The sequence below is a fragment of the Mustela lutreola genome, chromosome 11, assembly GCF_030435805.1.
Source record: "Mustela lutreola isolate mMusLut2 chromosome 11, mMusLut2.pri, whole genome shotgun sequence".
Taxonomy (NCBI): Eukaryota; Metazoa; Chordata; class Mammalia; order Carnivora; family Mustelidae; genus Mustela; species Mustela lutreola.
In genome coordinates, this window is record NC_081300.1 from 27,368,231 (window position 1) to 27,390,721 (window position 22,491).

Below are 22,491 nucleotides of genomic sequence, written 5' to 3' on the forward strand. Positions count from 1 at the left end.
AATAGGGAAACTGAGGCTCTGAGAAATCAAGTCCTCTTTGTCTTCAGAGCAGGTGCACATAGGCTCCTCTTCATTGATGGGATTTACTCTGTTGGACTACACGGAAGGACACAGGAGTAAGCAGAGTTAATAAAACTGGCAAACATTTGAGAAGTTATAAGGATCAAGAAAAGAAGTCCAGTTTTATGATCGTAAAGCATTCCTTAGAACTAGACCTTAGTCCTTAGACTAGACCAGGGCAAGACTGGACTAGACTAACTAGTCCTTAGAGTAGACCAGCCAATATCCTGACTCTCTTCTATTTTGTTCCTAAATGACTTATATATCCAGGTTGGCCTGGCAGCCAAGAAGGGACCTTCAACATTTCTTTCTTATATCTGGTCTATAAGGTTAGAACCTCAGATTCTCATGGGGGGGAACATGCTCTTTCCTATTCGGCATCCAAAGATTTCCAGCCCGATCTCCCAGACAGCTCTGCATGGACTTTTTGGAAATCCATCCTCATCCTGGCTCCTGGCCACCTGAAGGTCATTGTCTGTAGTGTGTGTATCTAATGAAACATCCAGCGGTTCGGGCCAACTCTACCCGTATATCAACCTCAGCAACGTTGCCTATGGCTCTAGTTCAGATTCTAATTCCAGCTTTTTTGGTGACTACTTGGCATTTGGAGTGGATGAGCCTTTGGACCCTGGCTGCCTTCATCTACGGTCATTCCCGAGCTGCTCTTGCAGCTGTGGCTCTTGTGAGGAAGGAAGGGTGGACACTAACTTGTAAGGAACACCGTATCCTGTGGCTTATTACATACTCACGCTTCATGTATCAGGTTTGAGAGGTACATATGACCTCAGATATTTTTCAGAGCAGAAAGAATATGCTTATTATACCCACCCATTGGATAGTCACACTGTTTTTGGCTGACAATACCAGCCCTACCCACCTAACTAGAGGAATAACCATTTTTCAGAGGCAAAAATGCCTTAGACAGTCAGAGTCTATGCATACATGATTTCCAGGAAGAGGAGCAGAGGTTCATTTCCTCATAGTTCTGAGTGCCTTCGGTGGCCTTGGTCACTTCAGGGAGTGTTCTGTTCATTTTGCAAGGCTTCTGAAACTTCCCTTCCTAATAAGTTACGAAGACCAAATTCTCGTAGCTCAAAGAATATGTTCTGTATTCTGTTACGCAATAGAGGAGCCAGTGTTTGAGCCACTGCTGTCATCCCTGTTCCTTCTATCCTATGTGCTCTCTTGTTCAGAAGAGGGCCTTCTGAGCTTTCTTGGGGAAGTCCAAAGTTTATTAATAAATTTTCAGTTACTTGTGTCATGATGGACTCTTAGATTGTACCACTTCTGTATTTAGATACATTTGTTTTTTCAAATCAAACTTTGGGAGAAAATATATCAGTGCTAACTTCTCATTTTCACTGGCCCAACTCTGCATGCTTTGGTCTTCCACTTTTTGGAAACTAAACCATTTCCACTTATCAAGGAAAGCCATGAATTGGTTTCGTTCTTTCTTTCTTTTTTTGTATTTTTTGTTTGTTTTATTTATTTATTTGTTAGACAGGGAGAAAGCGTGAGTGAGCACAAGCTGGGAGAGCAGCAAGCAGAGGGAGAAGCAGGCTCCCTGCCGAGTTGGGAGCCCGATGTGGGACTCAACCTCAGGACTCTAGGATCATGACCTAAGCCAAAGGCAGCTGCTTAACTGACTGAGCCCCCAGCATCCTCATCAGTTGGGTTGTTTTAGAAACTTGGGCAAGGGGAAGTATTGGCAGAAGGGCTGATCAGAAGTTAATGGTGTACTCACTTAGACAACTAGATTTCTGCGGTGGTGAACAGTACAGACATGGTCAGCCTTCCCTCTGTGAGTGTAGAGCATTGCTAGAGACATCATGTGACATAGTCATCATGATAAAGCACAATGAACCTTAACTAGTAGGGAAGGTGCAGAGGCCACGTGAATGTACAGCGGGGACACCTGACCTCATCAGTGAGGCTGGGGAGGTCTCCTGGGGGGTGACCTTGAAGCTTGTCTCTTGAAGGGACAGCACATGGTCAGGGGCTCTCCTCTGATGCCCATATTCTGTTCTACATCTCAGCTAAGACTGGGATGATTGTGGAGCCATGTTGTTCTGCCTGTGTAACAAGCCATCTCTAAAGAAAGGAACCTCCTGGGTTGTACAAAGTGACCTGTTTTCTGAGTACAGTCTGAATGCAGACAGACAGACACACAGACCACTGAAAAGCTCTTTCAATAATTTACCATAGGGTCATTTAAGTCATTTATATATCTCTTCTTTCTTTCCCCTGCCCTCTTGCTTTTCCCTACCTTAGAACAGGGGTGATAGTTCTGGCACTACTTTGTGTTATCAGTAACACAGAAATTTGATTTCCACTGGGTTTGGCCTTAGAAGACTTGCTGTGACTAGGTTCCTCTGTAAGTGAACACAGGCCTGAGGAGGCTTTAATCAAAGAGCTGGACTCGGTGTCCCTGAATGACCTTAAGCAATATCTATCACCTCTTGGGCCCTAAGGTCGCACCTGTCAGGTGGCAGCCAGACTGCCTCTCTAGGGTCCTGTCCAGATGCAGATGCCAGGCGTCCTCGAAGGCAGAGAAGAAGAGAAACGGAAATGTTCTGGCTAATTAATAAGACTTTGTAGCCATCTCATTGGTGCCTGAAGCACATATTATATGCAAACTGGACACAAGAAGGCCTGGCTGGGGCCATAAACTATAAAACAGTAGCAGCTCCCAAACTGAAAGAATGGCCATGTGTATATTTGGTCTGGAAGAGACGGCAGACTAGACCAACATCGCTAACTGACCTGCTCCAGGGAAAATTAGAAACCATTAACATATAAACCCAGTTCCTCCTCCTGGCAGAGGTACATAGGCAGTCATGTGAACCACACAGCTTCCTGTCTGTGATAGCAAGGACCTTCCCATGAGTCTTTGTATGCGGGGCTCATGTCTGTTCTCTGGGCCTTCAGCGTCTTCACTGTTAGCAGATGCATAGCCACCTCCTGGTACCTTGATTTCTGCTGGGCTAGAAGATGACTTCTCTGTCCTCTGAAGACCCCTTGTCCACCCCTGACCCCCCAGCCTGGTGAATTTCACATATTACACGAAATTTATACATGCCAGACATTCCATTCAGATATCTTGAAATCTGTGTTGGTAACAGACAAAAATTCAACTTTCCAGAAGAAAGAGACATCACATTTGAGTATCATTTTCAGTATTACTATTTTGCATTGTTCCATTTTGCACAAGAGCAATGCCATAACTCATTTGGAATGATTGCATCTCTTAGTCTTTTATATACCCATTTGGCTTTATAGAGCTATCGTAAGGGATCGTGGTAGGTTCCGGTACAGTCAGTCTGTGCCCAAATCCCCACTCCACGACTTGTGTGGGTTAAGTTAAGCCAACTCAGTTTACTGTCAAGAAAACGGAGATAAGTGTATTCACAGTCGCTGGGTTGCATGGAAACTGCTTGGCACATGATACTACCTGGTAAATGGGAGCTTCTGTTATGTCTGACATACTTTTTTATTATTTGCTGCATTGTTTTGAGCAATGAACGTGTTAACATCACAGCCACAACAAAGAAATGGCTCCCAGTTGAACTCAGCAGAGTACTTTGCATTTCCTGGATTAGATGGGGGTAAAAAAAACCACCTTTTTTAGCTGTCCTACAGACATATCTTCTCTTCATTCTGCCTGGGCTCCTTGCTGGTTAAGGGTGTGCCATTGATGAAGCTGACATAGGTTTACAGACCAAAGACCCCTTTTTAAAAAGGAATGACGCCTTAACAAGAGTTTTAAAATCCTTTTTGAAACCTAAGGTTAATTCCAGATTTACTGAGGAGACTGCTCCAGGGATCAGTGATGCTCCGAGGCAGCTGGTGGCTGCCCACGTTCAAAGGCGGGCCTCACCGTCACCCAGCCATAAGACCAGGGGCAGGGGCTTCCGCCTCTGCTGCAGTTTCCTCACTTATGCAATGGGGGGAATAAATAGCGTGTCGACCTTCCAGTGTGTGTGAGGACTAAGTGAGATGGTCCACATCGAACTCTTAGTCCTCAAGTAAACTGGTATTAACGGTAATTTGTTTTATTATTAATAGTGCTTGTCCTCTCTTCACAGACAGAGATATTAATGGATGCTGTCCATAAACAAAAAAGCCTACAGTTCAAGAAAACTATGGATGTGAGTCTCACTTTATTTTTTTATTTATGTATTGATTTTTAAAAGATTTTATTTATTTATTTGAAAGAGAGAGAGAGAGAACGTGCACAGGTGAGGGGAAGGGCGGAGGGAGAGGGACCAGCAGACTCCCTGCTGAGTACGGAGCCTGAGGATGACCCAGGGCTCCATCCCAGAAACCTGAGATCATGACCTGAGCTGAAACATGAAGTTGGACGCCAAACAGACTATGCCACCCAGGCAACCCCGAGGTTCGCTTTATTGCCTCCTTTTCGGCAAGGTGACATTTTGTGAAGTCCTGTGCTGTGTATAAGCATATTCCTGAAAATAACATTTCAATAATATTAATTAGTACAGTGGTTTGGGAAAATAACCTTTAGAAGTTTGACTTTCCTTCTTTTTCAGGCCTTGGAAAGACTGAGGATGAAACTAGATAGAGGAAGCAAAATAATAGTGCCTTTCTGGTAACCTGGGAAGGTCATTTAAATATTTCAGGGCAAGACACAAAAGCATCTATACCCCATGATGCCATTTGTCTTGTTGGATTTGAGCTTTTTCTCTGTGACTGTTTTGAATATGGATTTCTTACCTATTTTACGGAGTGACTCTTTCCTGTTTCAAGATCTGAAAACTGTAAAAGCCTTCCTTAAATAATTTATTTTAAAAAACACTTAACGAGACAGAGCTGAGACAGATTGCTAGCAGCCTCCCTCTATCTTTTGTGAGTCTGTTCAATTGGGACAGTGAACTCTGATTTTGAAACATCTGTGATGCCTTTGAAACATCATTATATTTTCAAGACAGTGACATGCTGTCTGGTAACCCAGTTACAGAAGAAAATGTCACCAGTGTTGGTGGCTTGTATGGTTTGTTCTGCATCATTCTTTTTTTTTTTTTTTTTTTTTTTTTAAGATTTTATCTATTTGAGCGGTGCCTGGGTGGCTCAGTGGGTTAAAGCCTCTGCCTTCGGCTCAGGTCATGATCCCAGGGTCCTGAGATCGAGCCCCACATTGGGCTCTCTGCTCATCGGGGAGCCTGCTTCCCTTCCTCTCTCTCTGCCTGCCTCTCTGCCTACTTGTGATCTCTGTCTGTCAAATAAATAAATAAAATCTTTTTAAAAAAGATTTCATCTATTTGAGAAAGAGAGAGATCACAAGCAGGGAGAAGGGCAGAAGGAGAGAGTGAGGGAGAAGAGGCTCCCCGCTGAGCAGAGAGCCTGACTTGGAGCTGGATCCCAGGACCCAGGAAGTCGAAGGCAGATGCTTAAGCGACTGAGCCATCCAGGTACCCTGTTCTGCATCAGTCTTTCCCGTGATGCACAACACCTCAAAGCCACTGATGAATAAGAAGTGATGTTAGTGTAATTCCAGAAATGGTGATGGACAATAAATCATCATTCCCAGCACTTTTATGTTTTGAGTGGTCTGGGGTGAGCTTTCTTACAATTGAAGAGAAAGCCTTAGTGAAATACACATTTCTCAACTCTGTCTTCTACCTACACAGAGAGCCATATCAATGTTAAGACTTTTGCTTCAACTGTCAAAAATGATTTAGAAAACTCAAGAAAAAAAAAAGACTATTGTATTTATTCTTTTTTTTTCTTTTTGCTGAGTGTGTCCTTTTTTCCTCTTGATGTTCCAAGGTTTCTTCTTTTATAGTTTCCTTTTGCTTAGAGAACTTTTTTTTTAAGTAGGCTCCACGCCCAGTGTGGGTCTTGAACTCATGACCCTGAGATCAAGCGGCACATGTTCTGCCAACTGAGCCAGCCAAGCGCCCCCAAAGAATTTCCTTTAGCCATTCTACAGAGCAGTCTGCTAGCAACAGATACTCTGAGTTTTTCGTCATCTGAGAAGGTCTTTTTTTTTTTTTTTTGAAAGATTTTATTTATTTATTTGACAGAGAGAAAGATCACAAGTAGGCAGAGAGGCAGGCAGAGAAAAGAGGAAGCAGGCTCCCTGCTGAGCAGAGAGCCTGATACAGGGCTTGATCCTAGGACCCTGAGATCATGACCTGAGCTGAAGGCAGAGGCTTAACCCACTGAGCCACCCAGGTGCCCCAGTTCTTTTTTTTATTTATCTTTTAAAATGTTTATTTATTTATTTGAGAGAGAAAGCAGAAGCAGGAAGAGGGGCAGAGGGAGAGGGACAATCAGACTCTCTGCTGAGCAGGGAGCCCAGTGGGCCTCAGGACCCAAGATCATGACCTGAGACAAAGTCAGATGCTTAACTGACTGAGCCACCCAGGCGCCCCTCCATTTGGTTCTTCTTTTGATCTTCTCTGCGTTTGCTGTGCTTTTCTATTTCTTTGCCAAGACCATCTATTTTTTTCATTTATTTTAAATGTGTTTGTCATTCTCTCTCTAGTATTAGAAAAGGCCAGGCATATTGTCTAAGCTTGGTGTTTGTGAGAGTGAGGAAATTTACTCCATATGCTGCTGGTGGGAGTTTCAGTTGGTGTGGTCATTTTGGAAGGAAGTTGGTCATATACATACTCGTTTACCAAACAATTACACTTCTAGGAATTTGACCTGTGTAGATAAATTCATACCACCCAAAATAAAATCAGCATATTTTTATGTTATAAAAACATGAAAGAAAATAAATGTCCACCAATAGAGAGATAGTTAAAATTGTGGGGTGTGTGTGTGTGTGTGTGTGTGTGTGTGTGTATTTACAACCATTTAAGTGTTTGGCTACAGGGCTCATGCTTGATAATAGAGAAATGTCTCACATATTGTTACAAAGGAAAATTATTGCATGAATATCTCATGCACTTGTAATTATGAAAGATTAGGACATTTCTATGTGTGTGTAGCATGTACAGAGAATTATATGGCTGTTTACTGAAAGGTCAACCCCAGCCGAATTGCAGAGGCTGCCAAGAAATGCAAGAAGACACGTGCAATATTTGATGAGCACGGACCATCCCTGCAAAGGAGTATTCGTTCTTGGTCAAGCGGTTTTTGGGGGTCAACATTTTTATTAGCTGATTTGCAGCTTTATTTGTTCAAAGTTAAGACTTTGCCTTAGTAGTTGAAACAGAAAATGCTCTGATTCACTAGTTGTAGTTTGAGAATTGTTTTTACACTCATGGTAGTAATAATGGCCCATGATAGACCATGGCCTACTTTCAGACTAGCTAAAATTGTTCTTTAAATCAGAAAGGAACATGGCTATGCCTATGTGCCAGAATCAATGGGATTGGTGCCCTCCCCTCTGTCACTTGCTAGGGAGGGCACCTTGGGATACTGAGGCATAATTATGATTACCACAGCCAAATGATTGCATCTATGTTCCAAGGCTTGGGTTACATATTTGCTCGATTTCACACCTTATGGTTACATACCTACCTTGATTTTGCCTATTTCAAATCCCATCTTTTGTTTTTGTCAGTTTTTGAAGCTCTAGTACTTTGTGTTTGCCAAAATAGGAGTGATTACTTCCTTGATCAGGTTGCCACCCCCATGCAGTTTGGAAAAGGGCTGGAGAAACCTTCCCAAAAAAGATCAGATAGAGTGTTGCCCTCAGAATGCCCACCATCGAGTGGTGACCTCAATGCTGATCCGAGCGCCCCGTGCTTTGCCGGGTCCAGTGGGCTGGCATGGTTGCTTTGCAGGGTACCATTCTGCTCACCTGTTTTGGTCCTTTTTTGGCTTCTAACAACAAAGGCAAAGAAGACCTACGAGCAGAAGTGCCGAGACAAAGATGAGGCAGAGCAGGCTGTCCACCGGAGCGCCAACCTGGTAAACCCGAAGCAACAAGAAAAGGTACCTGGGAGAGCTGGCGGCCTGAGAAAGCTGAGATTTCTGCATCTGAAACTGAATCCAGTTAATAATCTTCATTAAAAATGGAGCTGCTTTCTCAGTCCCTGACAATATCTTCCTCTGGGCCACTAGGATCCTCTGACCCAGAAAACCCCTTGTCACAATTATTGGGTTCAGGAAGAGCTAGAGAAGTGTGGCAGGGGGATAGGACTGGGTTGATGAGAAGTTGGGGAGGGGGGTTTTGCTTTTTTTTTTTTTTCCATCTTTCTTCAAAACTCAAGTATTTTTTATAGCCCGGCCACCTCCTGATTCAGTGATTACCATTTTATGTAATCTGAATAGAAGATTGACAGCAACCAGAGGCCAGGGGTATGTCTTTAGGAAAACAGAGGGCAAGATGTTCTGTGGCTGTTGCCCATTGGTGATAAGACTAGGGGCAGGTTGAACGATTTGCTGAGAGAAACACAGGTAAGACCTGGGCTACACTGTTCTCTTCACAGTCATTGTAAGTCTGGTTGGCCTGTGGAAGTCTGGCCCAGCATTTCTCCTCTGTCCTTTGTCCTCACAGCTTTTTGTGAAACTGGCAACTTCGAAGACTGCAGTAGAAGACTCGGGTGAGGGGCTGCTCCCGGGGAGGGGGGAGGGTTTTTGTGGGGCTGACATTCCACAGACTCTGTCTGGAAAGGTAGTGTTATAGACCACACAGTCATTTATAGACAGACAGTGGGATTACTGAGCTATCTGGAGGGAGGGAAGGAGAGAAAGAGGGAGAGAGGGTATATCAGAACCTGGGAAAGTGAGAGGTAGCAACTGGGCCAGCGGTTTCTGTCCCAGCACCCACACTTAGGTCTTGGGCCTGACTTGGAACTGAATGGTGGAGAAGGTGGTGTTGGGCACAGGGCGGGGGGGGGGGGGGAGTGTGATGGGGCAACTTCTTTGTAATCAGGTGCTCACTCATTGGGAACATCTCTCTTAAAAGCCAATTTCAGCCCTACCAACTCTTGCTATGAAGGGAATAGGCAAGTTGGGAGGCCTTGTCATGGCTGAAATCTGAGATCCAAACCAGGTGTTTGCAAAGCTCTCTAATCCCAGAATACCCTGCAGGAGGCAAGACACTCATGACTGTGGCCACTTAGGAAGCGTCTAAATCCAAAACCAAAGAAACTCAACAGTTCTCTCCCTGAATCATTTTCCTGAAAATGGGAAGGAAGCTATTGAGGCTGAATTAGCCAAAGAGAACCCTGGCTGAGGTTCCTGCCAGGCTTATCTCTCTTCTCTTGATCCCTTTCTTGCTACTTGCTTGGTTTACTGTCTAAAAAGAAAGTACTTGATTCATAATAGATGTTACAAGAAGGAGAGATGGCCCTGAACCCTGGCCTTCCAGGGTTCAGAGATCTGGGGTCCTTGAGAACTCAGTGCTACTCCATCAGGGCAGGCTGGGCGGTGGGTCTGCACAGCCTGGTCCTGTCTGTTTTCTGAAGCCAGGCCCCTCCCCTGCATTGCAGACAAGACATACATGATGCACATCAGCACCCTGGACAAGATCCGTGAAGACTGGCAGAGCGAGCACATCAAGGCCTGCGAGGTACGGAATGGGCAGCTGCTTGGGAGGGGGTGGGTTTTCCTCCCAGAACCTGGGGAGTCTGCCCTGGCAGACTCGCACCCCCCTTTATTAGAGGACTCCAAGTCTCATAGAATTGTTTGAGGGCAAATTAGAAATCAAGAAATCTCAATGGAGGAGGGAAGGAGCCAGAGGGTTTTCCCCAGACCTCATCTTTCTCCCGCGTCTTAGCCCTGACCATTGTGTCTGATGCTGCCCCAGGACCTCCTCTTGTGTTCGGTTAGCCCAGACGTGGCATAGCTGAGTCAGGGGAGTGGTGATGACGTCATTATCTTTCCAGAGCCTCACCTGAACCTGCTGTCGGATAAAGAGAACTCAGGCAGGAGGCGAGCAGGCTTCAGAAGTTTCTACTCTCGCTACACCTTTGATTTCATCATTACCCCTGCTTCGTTTTTAGCACATGGCCTCACAATTTCGCGGAGAAAATAAAGACATAATCTTTTTCTTACCGGTGGTTCTCAAAGTGAAGTCCCAGGATTCATAGCATCAGCATCCCCTGGGAATCTGTTAGAGATGCAGATTCTCAGACCTACTGACCAGAAACTGTTGGAGTGGGCTCAGCCTTGTGTTACTCAGTCCGCAGGTGATTCTTATGCAAATTCGAGCCTCAGAACTACTGATCTCCATCCTCCTCTCTTCCTTTTCTCCTGTTCATTGAAAAGGGGCTACCTCCGCCCTATCAAGAGCCTGTCCCGCCAGCTGGGCTCAAGATGCCACCATCCCGCTGTCCTTCCCTCGCGCCTGTGCACAGCCTTTAGTGTGAACTTCTGCTCTTGTGATCCGCTTAACTCCACTCATTCTTGGTTTTAGAACCTACTGGCTGTTGTGTCCTGTCTGCTTCCTTCTCCTCTCTTCCTAGCCAGGCTTCTGGAAGGAGTTGTCTTCACATCCTCACTGCCCTTTCCCTTTCCCAGCCGGCTGTGTCTGGGGATCCCCCCTGCCCACCCCTACCCTCTCAGGGCTGCTCGCTTGAGGAACTGGAGGTCTCCATGGTTTGAGGTCCAGCAGGCCTTTGCACTTCCTGATCTTATTTGATTTATATCTACTCTCTAGTACTGCGGGTCACTATCCCCTTCCCAAAACACTCTTTTGTTTTACGTCCTTGATTCTGCACTCTCATGGAAAAGCCTAGACTAAGGCCTTTTTTTTAAGGTTTAAAAAAATGTAAAGCAATATCATATACATTTTATGGACACATACATGTTTTAAAAAGCCTGCATGGGAATGATAAAATTTAGGAGAATGGTTTTCTATGAGGAAGGAGAAGGTGATGGAGACTGGGGAAAGCACACAAGGGCCTTCAACAGAATCGGAGGCAAATATGGCCAAAATTGTTGACCGAGTTAGGTGGTTGATATGTGGGTATTTATTACAGTGTCCCTATGATTCTTCCTATGTGCAATATTCTATAATTAAAAATAATAAGAAATTTTAGTATTTACATGCCACATAAATACAAAATATACTAATATGCTAAGTATACTAAATAAATAATAAATAATAAATAAAACCTAAAATATTCACTACATATAAATCCTAAAAGGTTTGCAGGTGAAATAATGTTATTTGCTTCAAAATACTCTGGGGAGTAGTTGAGTTGATGGGCATATAATAAAACAGAATTGGGTGTGAGTTGATAAATGTTTAAGCTGGTGATGGGTACGTGGGCATTCATTAGACCATTCTCTCTTGTGGATGTGTGAAAATTTACATTATAAAAACCTTCAAAATGTAATAGTGTTGCATTCAACGTTAAAAAGTACATTAACATAGAATATTCCCTGATGAATCAAATAGCATCCACTTTCTAGAATGATAGCTTTTTCCAAAAGTTGGTATTTGTTTATATCCCACTTTTCCCAAAAGCTGGTATTTGTTTATATCCAAAAAAAACCACCCCACTATTGTTCAGGGAGGGACTTCTCTAAAGAACTTTTTTGTTAAAGAGATTTTCAAAAATATGTGGAGATAGAAGGCAAGTGCAGGTTCTTCCATGTTCTCATGAACCGTCTTCCACAGTTGTGATCATCTTGCCATGTGAATTACGTCATAGGGACAGGGCAAAGGTTTGAGTTGGAGGCTCTGGCAAACTGCCAGATGGAGATACCCATTAGGCAGTTGGAAATGTGAGCTGGAGTTCAGGTTAGAACCTTGCTCTCTGGGTTCCTCATTACCTCTTATCTTCAGAACTATATCTGATCCTGCTTGTGCTAATACCATATGAGAATACCACTTGCGTTCTTTGCCTGTGATGAGAGTTGATGAGTTTCCCTGGTGGTGAGGGTAAGATCCTAAATGGGGCAGTAATCTTACAGATAATGAAGGTTGATACTGTTTCTTAAGTCATAGCCAATCTAGACAAATGTCCTCTTTCTCTGCCTATGTCTGGACATGGAGTTATGTTTCCATAGATGTTTGAAGCTCAAGAATGTGAACGAATAAACTTCTTTCGGAACGCGTTGTGGTTACACGTGAATCAGCTGTCACAACAGTGTGTCACAAGCGATGACGTAAGTCAAAGGTGTCCACGGAGGAGTCAGTAGAGTGGAAGGGACCATAGACATTTATGAGTCTACCCTCTCATTTGAGAGAGGTACAGTGACTTGCCCAAGGCCACACAGTGAGCTGATAGGCCCAAATAAACACCGAACTGCCTGACCCCTTTGCTTTGCTACCATGACTTTCTCTTGAAGGAATTCAGAGTTAGGGCAGGGAGCAGAGAAGGGAGACCCAAATGCAGTTTTTTGTTTTGTTTTGTTTTTTACGATTTTTATTTATTTATTTGAGAGAAAGAGAGACAGAGTGTACACAAGCAGGAAGAGGAGTCGAGGGCTGGGGAAGAGCAGGGTCCCTGCCCAGGACCCTGAGATCATGACCTGAGCCAAAGGCACTTAATCAACTGAGCCACCCTGGTGCCCCCAAATGCGGTTTAATTTATGGATGACGGAGAATTCACAGTATGACTGTGGGTCCCAGAGTGTCACTCCAGGACAGGTCCAAATGCTAGCCCACTGACACTTGCCCAGGCTAATGATGAGGCCAGGGCTCAAGATTTACTTCAACAGTATTCCCAGGGTCAATGCCCAGGTTTACCTTGGGCACAGCAATCCTTGTGGGATTCTCAAACCTCGGAGGGATTAGAATTCAAATTATCACGACCTTCTTTGCTGAGAAATAGCACCCTCACTTAGATGGGACAGCTAAACTTTAGAAGTTTAGAAGAACAGCTAAACTTTAGAAGAACAGCTAAACACCTGGGAGACCTATAGAATTGACTAGAACTTCTTCCAAGTTAGCACATTGTCTTTACATTTGTGTGTGGCACTAGTTTTGGTATCTATTTCCTTTGGCTATTGGTATTTTTAAAAAAGAAAAAAAAAAAACCACCCTCTTCCTGGCAAGGTTTTTATGCTGCCACAGAGATACATTTCTCACCATCTTTAAAACAATTTTAACACCGGATATGCATCAGAGAAATCCCTATATATGAGTGATATAAAAAGAGACTTGGGGATGTCTCTTTTTCTTTTTTAAAACAAAATTTGAAAGATTCAGCCATTCATCAAACCTGTTTTAATAAGCTGTATCATAATTATCACTGACATACCTCTAGGTTGATTTATCTTTTTTATTTTTTTAAGATTTTGTTTAATTATTTGTCAGAGAAAGAGAGAGTGCACAGCAGGGGGGAGGGGTAGATGGAGAGGGAGCAGACTCCCTGCTGAGCAGGGAGCCCGATGCAGGACTCCATCACAGAACTTTGGGATCATGACCCGAGCTTAAGGCAGATGCTTAACTGACAGAGCCACCCAGGTGTCCTGATTTATCTTCTTTTTGTTAGATGTATGAAGAAGTTCGTAAGAGCTTGGAAGCATGCAGCATTGAGAAAGACATTGCATTTTTTGTGAACCACCGAAAAACTGGACAGACCCCACCAGGTGACTGAAGCGCTCAGGCTGTGGGGTTATTTCAGCATTTCTGTGAGTCTTCTGCATCACGTGTCGAGATTGGAAGACACCAGCATCTTAATATTTTGTTTCTTGGTTCCCCTAGCCCCCATCATGTATGAGAATTTCTACTGCCCCCAGAAGAATACAGCCTCACAGGGAAAGGCCCTGGGGCCTAACTTAGCAAGGTAATAAGCAGCTACCTTTCACATGAAGAAAAATATATTTTTTTAAATTTTTTATTTTTTCAGCATAACAGCATTCATTATTTTTGCACCACACCCAGTGCTCCATGCAATCTGTGCCCTCTCCAATACCCACCACCTGGTTCCCCCAACCTCCCACTCCCCGCCCCTTCAAAACCCTCAGATTGTTTTTCAGAGTCCATACTTTTAATAAATGTTGTTATCGTCAGTGTTCTAAGCAATATTAGAATTGGAACACATCTACCACTGCATTTGCTTAGTGAGGTTGCTAGATTTGGGCAGGTAGCGTTTTTAGGACAAATGCTCAGTGGATTTTACCAGTCATAGTTTAAGGAGGGCTATATTACACTTGAGTGTGATTATTGTTACTCACATACAAATCCTGTCTTTTTTATAGCTTGTGGAAAGCAAGGGTCAGCAGGCTCTGGCCCCCTGTGAGTCAACTCTGACCAACCTCTATTGATAGGGCCCAGGAGTAAAGAGTAGTTTTTACATTTGTAAATGGTTGAAAAGGAGAAAAGGATACTGTTTTGTGACATGTGAAAATTACACAAAGTACGGATGTCAGTGCTCATATAAAGTTTTATTGGAACCCGACCATGCACATTTTGTTTACATTTTGTCCACAACTGGTTTTGCATTTGAGTTGACAGTTCTAACAAGGTTGTCCTCAGGGCCAACAAAGCCCAAGTCACTTACTGTCTAGCCCTTTGCAGAACGAGTCTGCTGCCCCAGCTATAAAGGATCCTGACAGAAGAGAAACTTCTATTTCACACAGTCAGTTTCACATCGAAGCTGCTAATTTCCATTTCAGTTTTTAAAAAGCAAAGGGAATATTTGAGGGGGCATTGCCAGGCACTCATCAATAATTAAGAATACCAGGCTCTGTTCAGAAGAGTTCATGGGAATTAGTTCATTTCATCCTCACGGTGAGGGGGGAGCTGCTTGTATTTTCCATCTTACATGTGGACTTGCTGAGGTACCCAGAGGTCAGGAAACCACATGCTCACAGCAGAGATTTTCCTCTTGTCGGTCTGGGGTGTGGGGGCAGGGCCCTGTACATCCTGCCTGCAGCATAATAGAATGTCGGCAGCCTAGATTCCAGTGGGTCAGTGGTGGTGTAGGCGTTTTCCTTCATCTGAACTCTCCTGACTCTCCAGAACAGAAACCAGATCTGATTAGAGGGCTGTATGCTTGTAGTGTGAAGTCAAGAATTAGAAAAATAGTAAGAACTTATCTGAAAGACTTTGGTTTTCATTTCCTACAGGAGAGGACCTCTCCCAGTTCCTAGAAGTACACCAGGTATGACACCAAGAAAGACCTTTTGAAATGCTTATGTCATGTTTTCTCTCTCTCTCTCTCTCTCTTTTTTTTTCCCTAAAGATTTTATTTATTTATTTGAGAGAGAGCATGCATGAGCAGGGGCAGAGGGAGAAGCAGACTGCCTGCTGAGTGTAGAGTTCCACATAGGGCTCGATTCCAGGATCCTGAGATCATGACTTGAGGTGAAGTCAGTTGCTTAACTGACTGAGCCACCCAGGTGCCCCATCATGTTCTCTCTAAGACTGAGTAGTTAGAATGCTGAGATAAAGGGAAAGAAGGAATAAATAGAATCAAATTCTCAAGAGAATGAACCTATATTAGGATCTTAACATAATACTATTTATCACAGAGTGGACTTTGGTAATTGGTGGTTTACTTTATAGCTTACCAAAGAGAAATCCACTCTTGGGAGTATCAAAAGAAACACAAGGCAGTCATATGTAAGAGATTATTTGAACTTGAACCATAAAAACAGCAAAGTGAGATATAGTTTCCTTTGGATTACCCTGAAACATACCTGATAGAAGGCATAGATGTCTAGAAACATATGACCTGATATTATATATTTGGGTACTGACCGTAACTGGGTCTTTCACTAATCACTCTGGTCTTTTTCACTCAGAACTCCTATGATAACTCTGGGACAACCACACATGATAGCATTTTTTGGGGTTAGTTTTATTCCTTGGATAATTATAAGACCCTTGAGGGTGGCACTTGATTTTTCTCCTGTATCGCTCATAGCACCTAATAGAGCTGTGGGCACATAGGAGATGCTCAACAAGTATCTATTATTTGAATAAAAGAAAGATATACCTACCTGTGTTCAAGGGACTGAGGGAAGAGACAACTCCTGCTGCATATGGGAGCTTAGTAGAACTTCAGCTACTGAAAAGAAAACCAGGGCTGAAGTGGTATCTTTGAAAAATAGAAAGGTTTAAGTTATTTTTGTAAAACAATTATCACCAGATAACATGGGACTTATTTATGCCTATGTTTGAAGATGACTTCACTCTAGGTGCTGCTCTCTGCACATGGATGCAAAAGGGCAATGAAATCATAGCAGTGATTTCCAGAATGTGTGAGTGAATCCTTTGGTTTATAGTCGTGCCTGCCATTTGTAGGATTTGTCACCAGATGTTTTCTTTTTATAAAAGGACAGTCACTAGAATATTTCACTGGAATGTTTTGATTCCAGAAGGATTAAGATCTTACCATGAAACAAGATGAACTTAATGTTGCTCTGTTTTGCCTTCTGCAGATGATCAGGATTATTCTTTGGTTAATGACTACAGTCTGATCTACCAGTAACATCAATGGTAAGAACCTTTAATGTTTACATAATCAAGTTGCATTTAGACTGGTGAATGTGTTTGTGAATCTTGGAAGCTGCAAGCGGCAAGGCCTTGCCTCAGGCTGGCCCTCAGTGCATGGGGTTCTGCAGGATGGCCAGTCTGGTTTCCATACAGCAAGGGGACTGGAGTCCATGCCATACGAAGAGATTCACCCTTCCCTAATTATTCTGCAGCTCGTTTTCTGCTCCTGTTAAGCTCTTTGTGGCTATAACACACTTCCGCTCAAGGCAAGGATCGCAAACAAAACACACGTGATCTTCACTGTTTAAAAGTAATAGTGTATGCCCCTATTTCTGAAAGGGGAGAAAGTCAAGTAAAAAGAAGTCAGTGAAAATGAGGCAAACACTGTCACACTCACCATTACACAAGGGCATTAAAAGAGTCATCTTGTCTCAGATTATTACTGCTCCAAACTAGCAAACTACAGGGATTCCTAGAGCTGAACTACAGAGCCAGCTGTTGCTGCAGAGATGGCGCTCTGTCTTTGGTTCTCAGACACTTGCAACATGTCTTCATGTTGCAATCTCAGTCTTCACAAATGTAAAGGAATGCCTTTGAAACCAAAAGAGTACTATATAAAACTCTATGAAGTATAACAGTTTTAGCCCAAATGGGCATATCTTGGGGTATGACAACATATGTATGTATGAGCAAAGAAAAGTCTCAAAAAGATATATTCCCAAACTAGTACTAGTTTTTCTTTGTCTTTACTTATGTTTTCCAGTTTGTCTACAGTGAAACTTTATTACTTCTTTAATAAAAAACTGTTTTTGAAGAGTTGACCTTCTGGCACATTCTTGATTTAGTGTGTTCCCGGGAGTGCCAGCAGTGGGGGTGGGCTGCGGGAACTGGACCAGCCTCTCTCCCATCCTCCCTGGTTTGGTGCTACTGTCACTTAGGAAATGGAACAGGTTTGAATAGTGTTCTGTGGTGGCTTTCCTTTAGTGTTTTATAGCACCAAAAAGTTCTTTAAAAAAATTCTTAAAAATTTAAATTAAATTAACATGTAATATAGTATTAGTTTCAGAGGTAGAGGTCAGTGATTCATTAGTCTTCTATAATACCCAGTGCTCATTATATCACATGCCCTCCTTAATGCCCATCACCCAGTCACCCCTCCATCCCCCTCCCTTCCAGCAACCCTCAGCTTGTTTCCCATGATTAAGAGTCTCTTCTGGTTCATCTCCCTCTCTGATTTTGTCTTGCTCTATTTTTTCCTCTCTTCCCCCATGATCCTCTGTTTTGTTTCTTAATTTCCACATGTGAGTGAGATCATATGATAATTGTCTTTCTCTTATTGTCTTATTTTGCTTAGCATAATACCCTCTAGCTCCATCCACATTGTCACAAATGGCAAGATTTCATTTTTTGACAGCTGAGTAATATTCCATTGTATATATATATACCACATCATCTTTATCTATTTATCTGTTGATGGACATCTGGGCCTTTCCCATGGTTTAGCTATTGTGGACATTGCTGCTACAAACATTGGTGTGCAGGTGCCCCTTCAGATCCCCACATTTGTATATTTAGGGTAAATACCTAGTAGTGCAATTGCTGGGTTATAGGGTAGCTCTATTTTCAACTTTTTGAGGAACCTCCATGCTGTTTTCCAGAGTGGCTGCACCAGCTTGCATTTCCATCAACAGTGTAGCACTGAAAAATTCGTGAAGTGAGCACGTCAAACATTGCTTGTCTTTAGTCCTCTGAAAACACCTGCTTCGTGACTTACGGCCCATTATCTAGATAGGACAGAAGTCGTGTTGTTTTGGTTACATAGAAACAAATAACTAGTATGTATTTATATTTAAACATGAGTCCTTAAATTGCTTAATAAATGTCTTTAATATCTAAACAACTTTTCTGTGAAAGATGATGGAAATCAAAGACCTAAAATACCCAGGTCTCTGACTATGCATAACTTTCTGACTTATAAGCAACTGGAGTCTATACCTGGTCATCATCACTTCTTCATTTTGTAAGGTTCCTTTTTCTCATGGGAAGAGGCACGGCCCATAGTAGAGGTAGAGAGGGACATAGGGAATCAGTGACTTGAGATTCCTGCCCTCTGGAACACCATGTTTATGATGGCTGCCCATGGTCATTGGCAGCTCCAAGAGTTTGTTTTATTGTTGTTGTTTTTTGCTTTGTTTTTTTTTTTATTTTTAAAAAATTAGTTATTTTTATTAACAGATAATGTATTATTTGCCCCAGGAGTACAGGTCTGTAAATCATCAGGCTTGCACACTTACAGTGTTTTTGTTTTCTTAACCTCTTCCTCTCCTACCCTCACCTACTTGCATAAAGCATGTATTCTAGTTGCTTAATGGTAACCTTTGACCCAGGAACTCTAGTTCCTTAGAGCTGAAGAATCTGCTGTTTGGATACTAAGGCCAACACATGTGAGCTCTGTCACTTCCTCGGGTTCTTTGGTGTGCGCCAGCTCAACGCGTGGGCACTCAGCATAGGTGTGTACTACTGACAGAGTCAAAGAGAATTTTGTCTCTTACAAAGGAAGAAGGAAGGAAGTCTGTCTTAGTTAATAACTTAGCCAAGCAACTTATCACAACACTTAAAAGAGCTTGAGCCTTTGGAAATGAAATAGGAAGGTGTAGGAATCTGTGGTTTGTGTGGTGTCATTGATGCCAGCTACTGTGCCTGTTTTTAGTTGTAACATGTTTAGGTAAAGACAGATTATAACTTGTGTATCAAAAAATATAAATATGTGTATTATTTACCAGAAAGCAATGCTGGTGTTGTCACAACCCATTTTTCATCACTTTCTAAAAAAATTATTTCTTTGAGGGGTGCCGGGGTGGCTCAGTTGGTTAAGCGTTTGCCTTCGGCTCAGCTCATGATCCTGGGATCCTGGGATCCTGGAATCGAGTCCTGCATTGGGCTCCTTGCTCAGCGGGGAGACTGCTGCTCCCTCTGCTGCTCCTCCTGCTTGTGCTCTCTCTCTCTCTCTCTCAAATAAATAAAAATTTTTTTAAAAGATTTTATTTATTTATTTGACAGAGAGAGAGAGAGAATGTGTGATCTGTGAGAGGTGGGGAGGAGCAGTGGGAGAGGGAGAGCATCTCCAACAGACTCCTGTTGAGTGGGGAGCCCAACACCAGGCTCAATCCCAGGACACTGAGATCATGACCCGAGCCAAAATCAAGAGTTGGCTGCTTAACTGATTGAACCACCCAGTCACCCTAAGTTTTTCATCTATTTTAATACTTATTCCTCACCATTTGCTTTCTTTGGCCAACCAGACATATTCTCAACAGATAATATATCAAGGTGGGAGTGAGGAGCTGATGTGAATGGTTCATTCAAATGAAATGTCTCTGTTATTTTCTTTCAGAAAACAACTCCTTTTCTGGCTGGTGATTCTAGGACGTGGGAGGAAAACACTCAGAGCAGTAGCATCTGTAGCCAAGCTGTGTCAGTCATGAAACTTTGAAGTGAGACCTTGCTGTCATGTTTTGGTATTTTATATTGATTGCAGACATTTAGATCAACTGAGGTTAGGAAAGTTCTGAAATTTTTAAAAGAAGTTTACAGATTGCCCCAGACTGAAGAATTGCTCTTTTCCTGTCAGTTACCAACGTTGTGAATGAATTACGTTATCTCCTGGATCCAGGAAACTCTCTGGATTTGGAGCCTTGACTCCTCTTGTTGCGGGAGAGGTGGCTGCAGAGGGGCCCAAGCCATCAGCCTGTAGGAGCATCTTGGCTTTGGGGGCAGCGTGTCTGTGGAACATTCCACAGCCACACACGTCCTGAGTGGTGCGGAATTTTAAATCCCCTTCCTTTTTGGCTGGAGGACTGAGAGGCCATCTGATTCTACTTTCTCATTTTACAAATGAGGAAATGAGGCCCAGCAGTGTGAAATCCACTTCCTTACTGATTAGGGACAGAACCAAAACTGGAGTGTAAGCTTATCCCACATCACCATTCGAACTAATCCTTCCTGAGGCTGTGGTGCTTGTGTTGAAATTTCAGACGCCAAATGTTTTTGCCAGTGTCTTTTTCAATTGGGAACATTACCAGGGTTTAAATGTCAGCTTTATTTTTGTATGACTCACTGTGTGTGCTGAAGTACAGAGCGCCATATTGAATTCATCTAAGAAGCCGTTGATTGTAAAGTATGCCATTATTTCATGTACCACTGAGAAAGTTAGGTAGAGGAGTTGACCATTAATCTGTGACAGTTAATGGCCACACCCATTTGAATTTGATTCGCGAAAGTGTTGGGAAAAAAGCACATCCTAGAATCCGTGCAACAGGATATTTTGACTCCATTGCTAAAAGGAAGTTTAGCGCTCCCATGCGAGTCCTCCATCCCAGGTCTTCTTCACAGAGAATCTTTCTGGATTTTTTAAAAGTGTTGATCTTAGCCTTCCACAGGTATTTGAGTCTTCCTTTTGTTACCCACAAACAGTGGGGAGACTTACATCCCTTTTGTGTAATATCCACACACCATGAGAAAACAGTACATTGTGGTGAATAGCAAACTAGCACTGCTACTTACTCGGTATGTTGTAAAATTCTGTTGTCACCAAGAGCATGTATTTTCTTCTCCTGCCAGTGCAATAGATTTCTCAGAACTATGCATAAATTGATTGAAACAAAATTGATTATTTCCCCCCATTTAATGTAAGGTGTTACTGAAAGGGGCCGCTTCTTGTCATGACAGGAAACTTGCGTCAGTTGGATATCCTTTTGAGAAACTGAAGTTTGCAAAGGGCCATTGGCTTCCCCAAATTGAGCAGGCTCAGGAAATTTTCCTTCGAACTCAGAACATTCTGTTTTTAAGTATTTTATTTATTGTTGGCATTTCCTCAGGGATTTCACTTTTCTCTCTATTGGTCAGTGTCATTGATGTAAAAGTCTTATGAATTGAAAATATTTTTATTTTGTGGCTTTTTCAGTTGGATATGAAGTGAAATAAAGGTTCTTAGTGATTTGGGATTTATTTTGCATTTTTGTGATCCTCCAGGCAAAGTCGCTTCCTTGGGGAGGCACCGTCCACTGTCTAGTTTAATCCAGACTAGATTGGATCCCACTGCTGTGTCCTTTTCTCTCTCCCATATTTTCCTTGACACAACAAGATTCACGTTTGAAATTAATTGTTCCAAGTCTGGCTTCCCTCCTGGACAGTAACCTTCATGACAGCAGGTCCCTCTCTGTCAGTACTTCCTGCTGTGTCCCAGCACCTGACACACTGTAGTGAGTATGAAAGAGAGAAGACCTGGAGAAACAACCAATTGAGAGAGAACCCAGAGTGTAAAGGCAGTGAAGCCAGTCAAATAAGTATGTATGTTAAGTTTAGTAAATATGAGCTACCCTGAAGACCGTGGCTGTCTTCATTTGAGTTCTGCTGGAAGCCCACCCAGAGATAAGAATTTGAGTGCAGGTCCTTTTTCTGGGGGGGATGATCCCAGAAAGCACCTGTATGGGAGTGGGGAGGTAAAGGGAATGGAAGAAAGGAGGGAAGGGAGGGAAAGCAAAAGCCTACATTATCCAGCCAGTCAGCAATGCGGGCACTGGGGCTTCAATCTGGAGACTCCTGGGGAACCGTGTGGGACATGCATCTCAGGGATGGCTCCCCGGTGGGGTGGAGCGGTCATATTCCTTCTCCACCTCTCTTCACTCACTGGTTGAGGACCACCCCTGGGAGGCACGAATTCCCTGGCATTTTTGAGCTGCCCAAAAGGCGGAAATGGCCACAGAGTGGGGTCCAGATCACTGAGAGAGTCCTTGGGAGGGGCAGTTCCTGGAATCTGGGCTGCTGTGGGAGGAAATGCTAAGTACTGAGGGGATGTGGATGGTACCCTGACAGTGGCTGACCCCTGCGTGGGTCAGATCCACTGTGCCCACATGAGCTGGACTCCACCCTGCCACCACTTCTTCAAGTTCCGGTTTACACACACACACACTCACCCAGCAGGTTTAGTAGGACAAGCTATAGTCCCTTGCTATAGATGGTTCTGAGTCTAAAACTGCTATTCATTCTCTCCTTCCTCTACCAGCCAGTTATGGAATGAACTGTATTCTGGCCATTGCTCCCCCCTGCGC

At 43.2% G+C, this 22,491-nt stretch overlaps 1 protein-coding gene across 1 annotated transcript in view; it reads left to right on the forward strand.

Moving 5' to 3' along the window:
• PSTPIP2 (proline-serine-threonine phosphatase interacting protein 2) overlaps window positions 1–21,384 on the forward strand; it is a 70,552-nt gene extending 49,168 nt beyond the window's left edge. The window contains exons 6-15 of the mRNA XM_059139216.1: window positions 4,146–4,208; window positions 7,873–7,971; window positions 8,537–8,582; window positions 9,474–9,553; window positions 12,001–12,099; window positions 13,431–13,527; window positions 13,643–13,724; window positions 15,010–15,044; window positions 16,327–16,384; window positions 19,776–21,384. Coding sequence (XP_058995199.1) covers window positions 4,146–4,208; window positions 7,873–7,971; window positions 8,537–8,582; window positions 9,474–9,553; window positions 12,001–12,099; window positions 13,431–13,527; window positions 13,643–13,724; window positions 15,010–15,044; window positions 16,327–16,376 — 651 coding nt within the window. The 3' untranslated portion in view covers window positions 16,377–16,384; window positions 19,776–21,384. The remainder of the gene's footprint in view (window positions 1–4,145; window positions 4,209–7,872; window positions 7,972–8,536; window positions 8,583–9,473; window positions 9,554–12,000; window positions 12,100–13,430; window positions 13,528–13,642; window positions 13,725–15,009; window positions 15,045–16,326; window positions 16,385–19,775) is intronic.
• The last annotated feature ends 1,107 nt before the right edge of the window (window positions 21,385–22,491 follow it).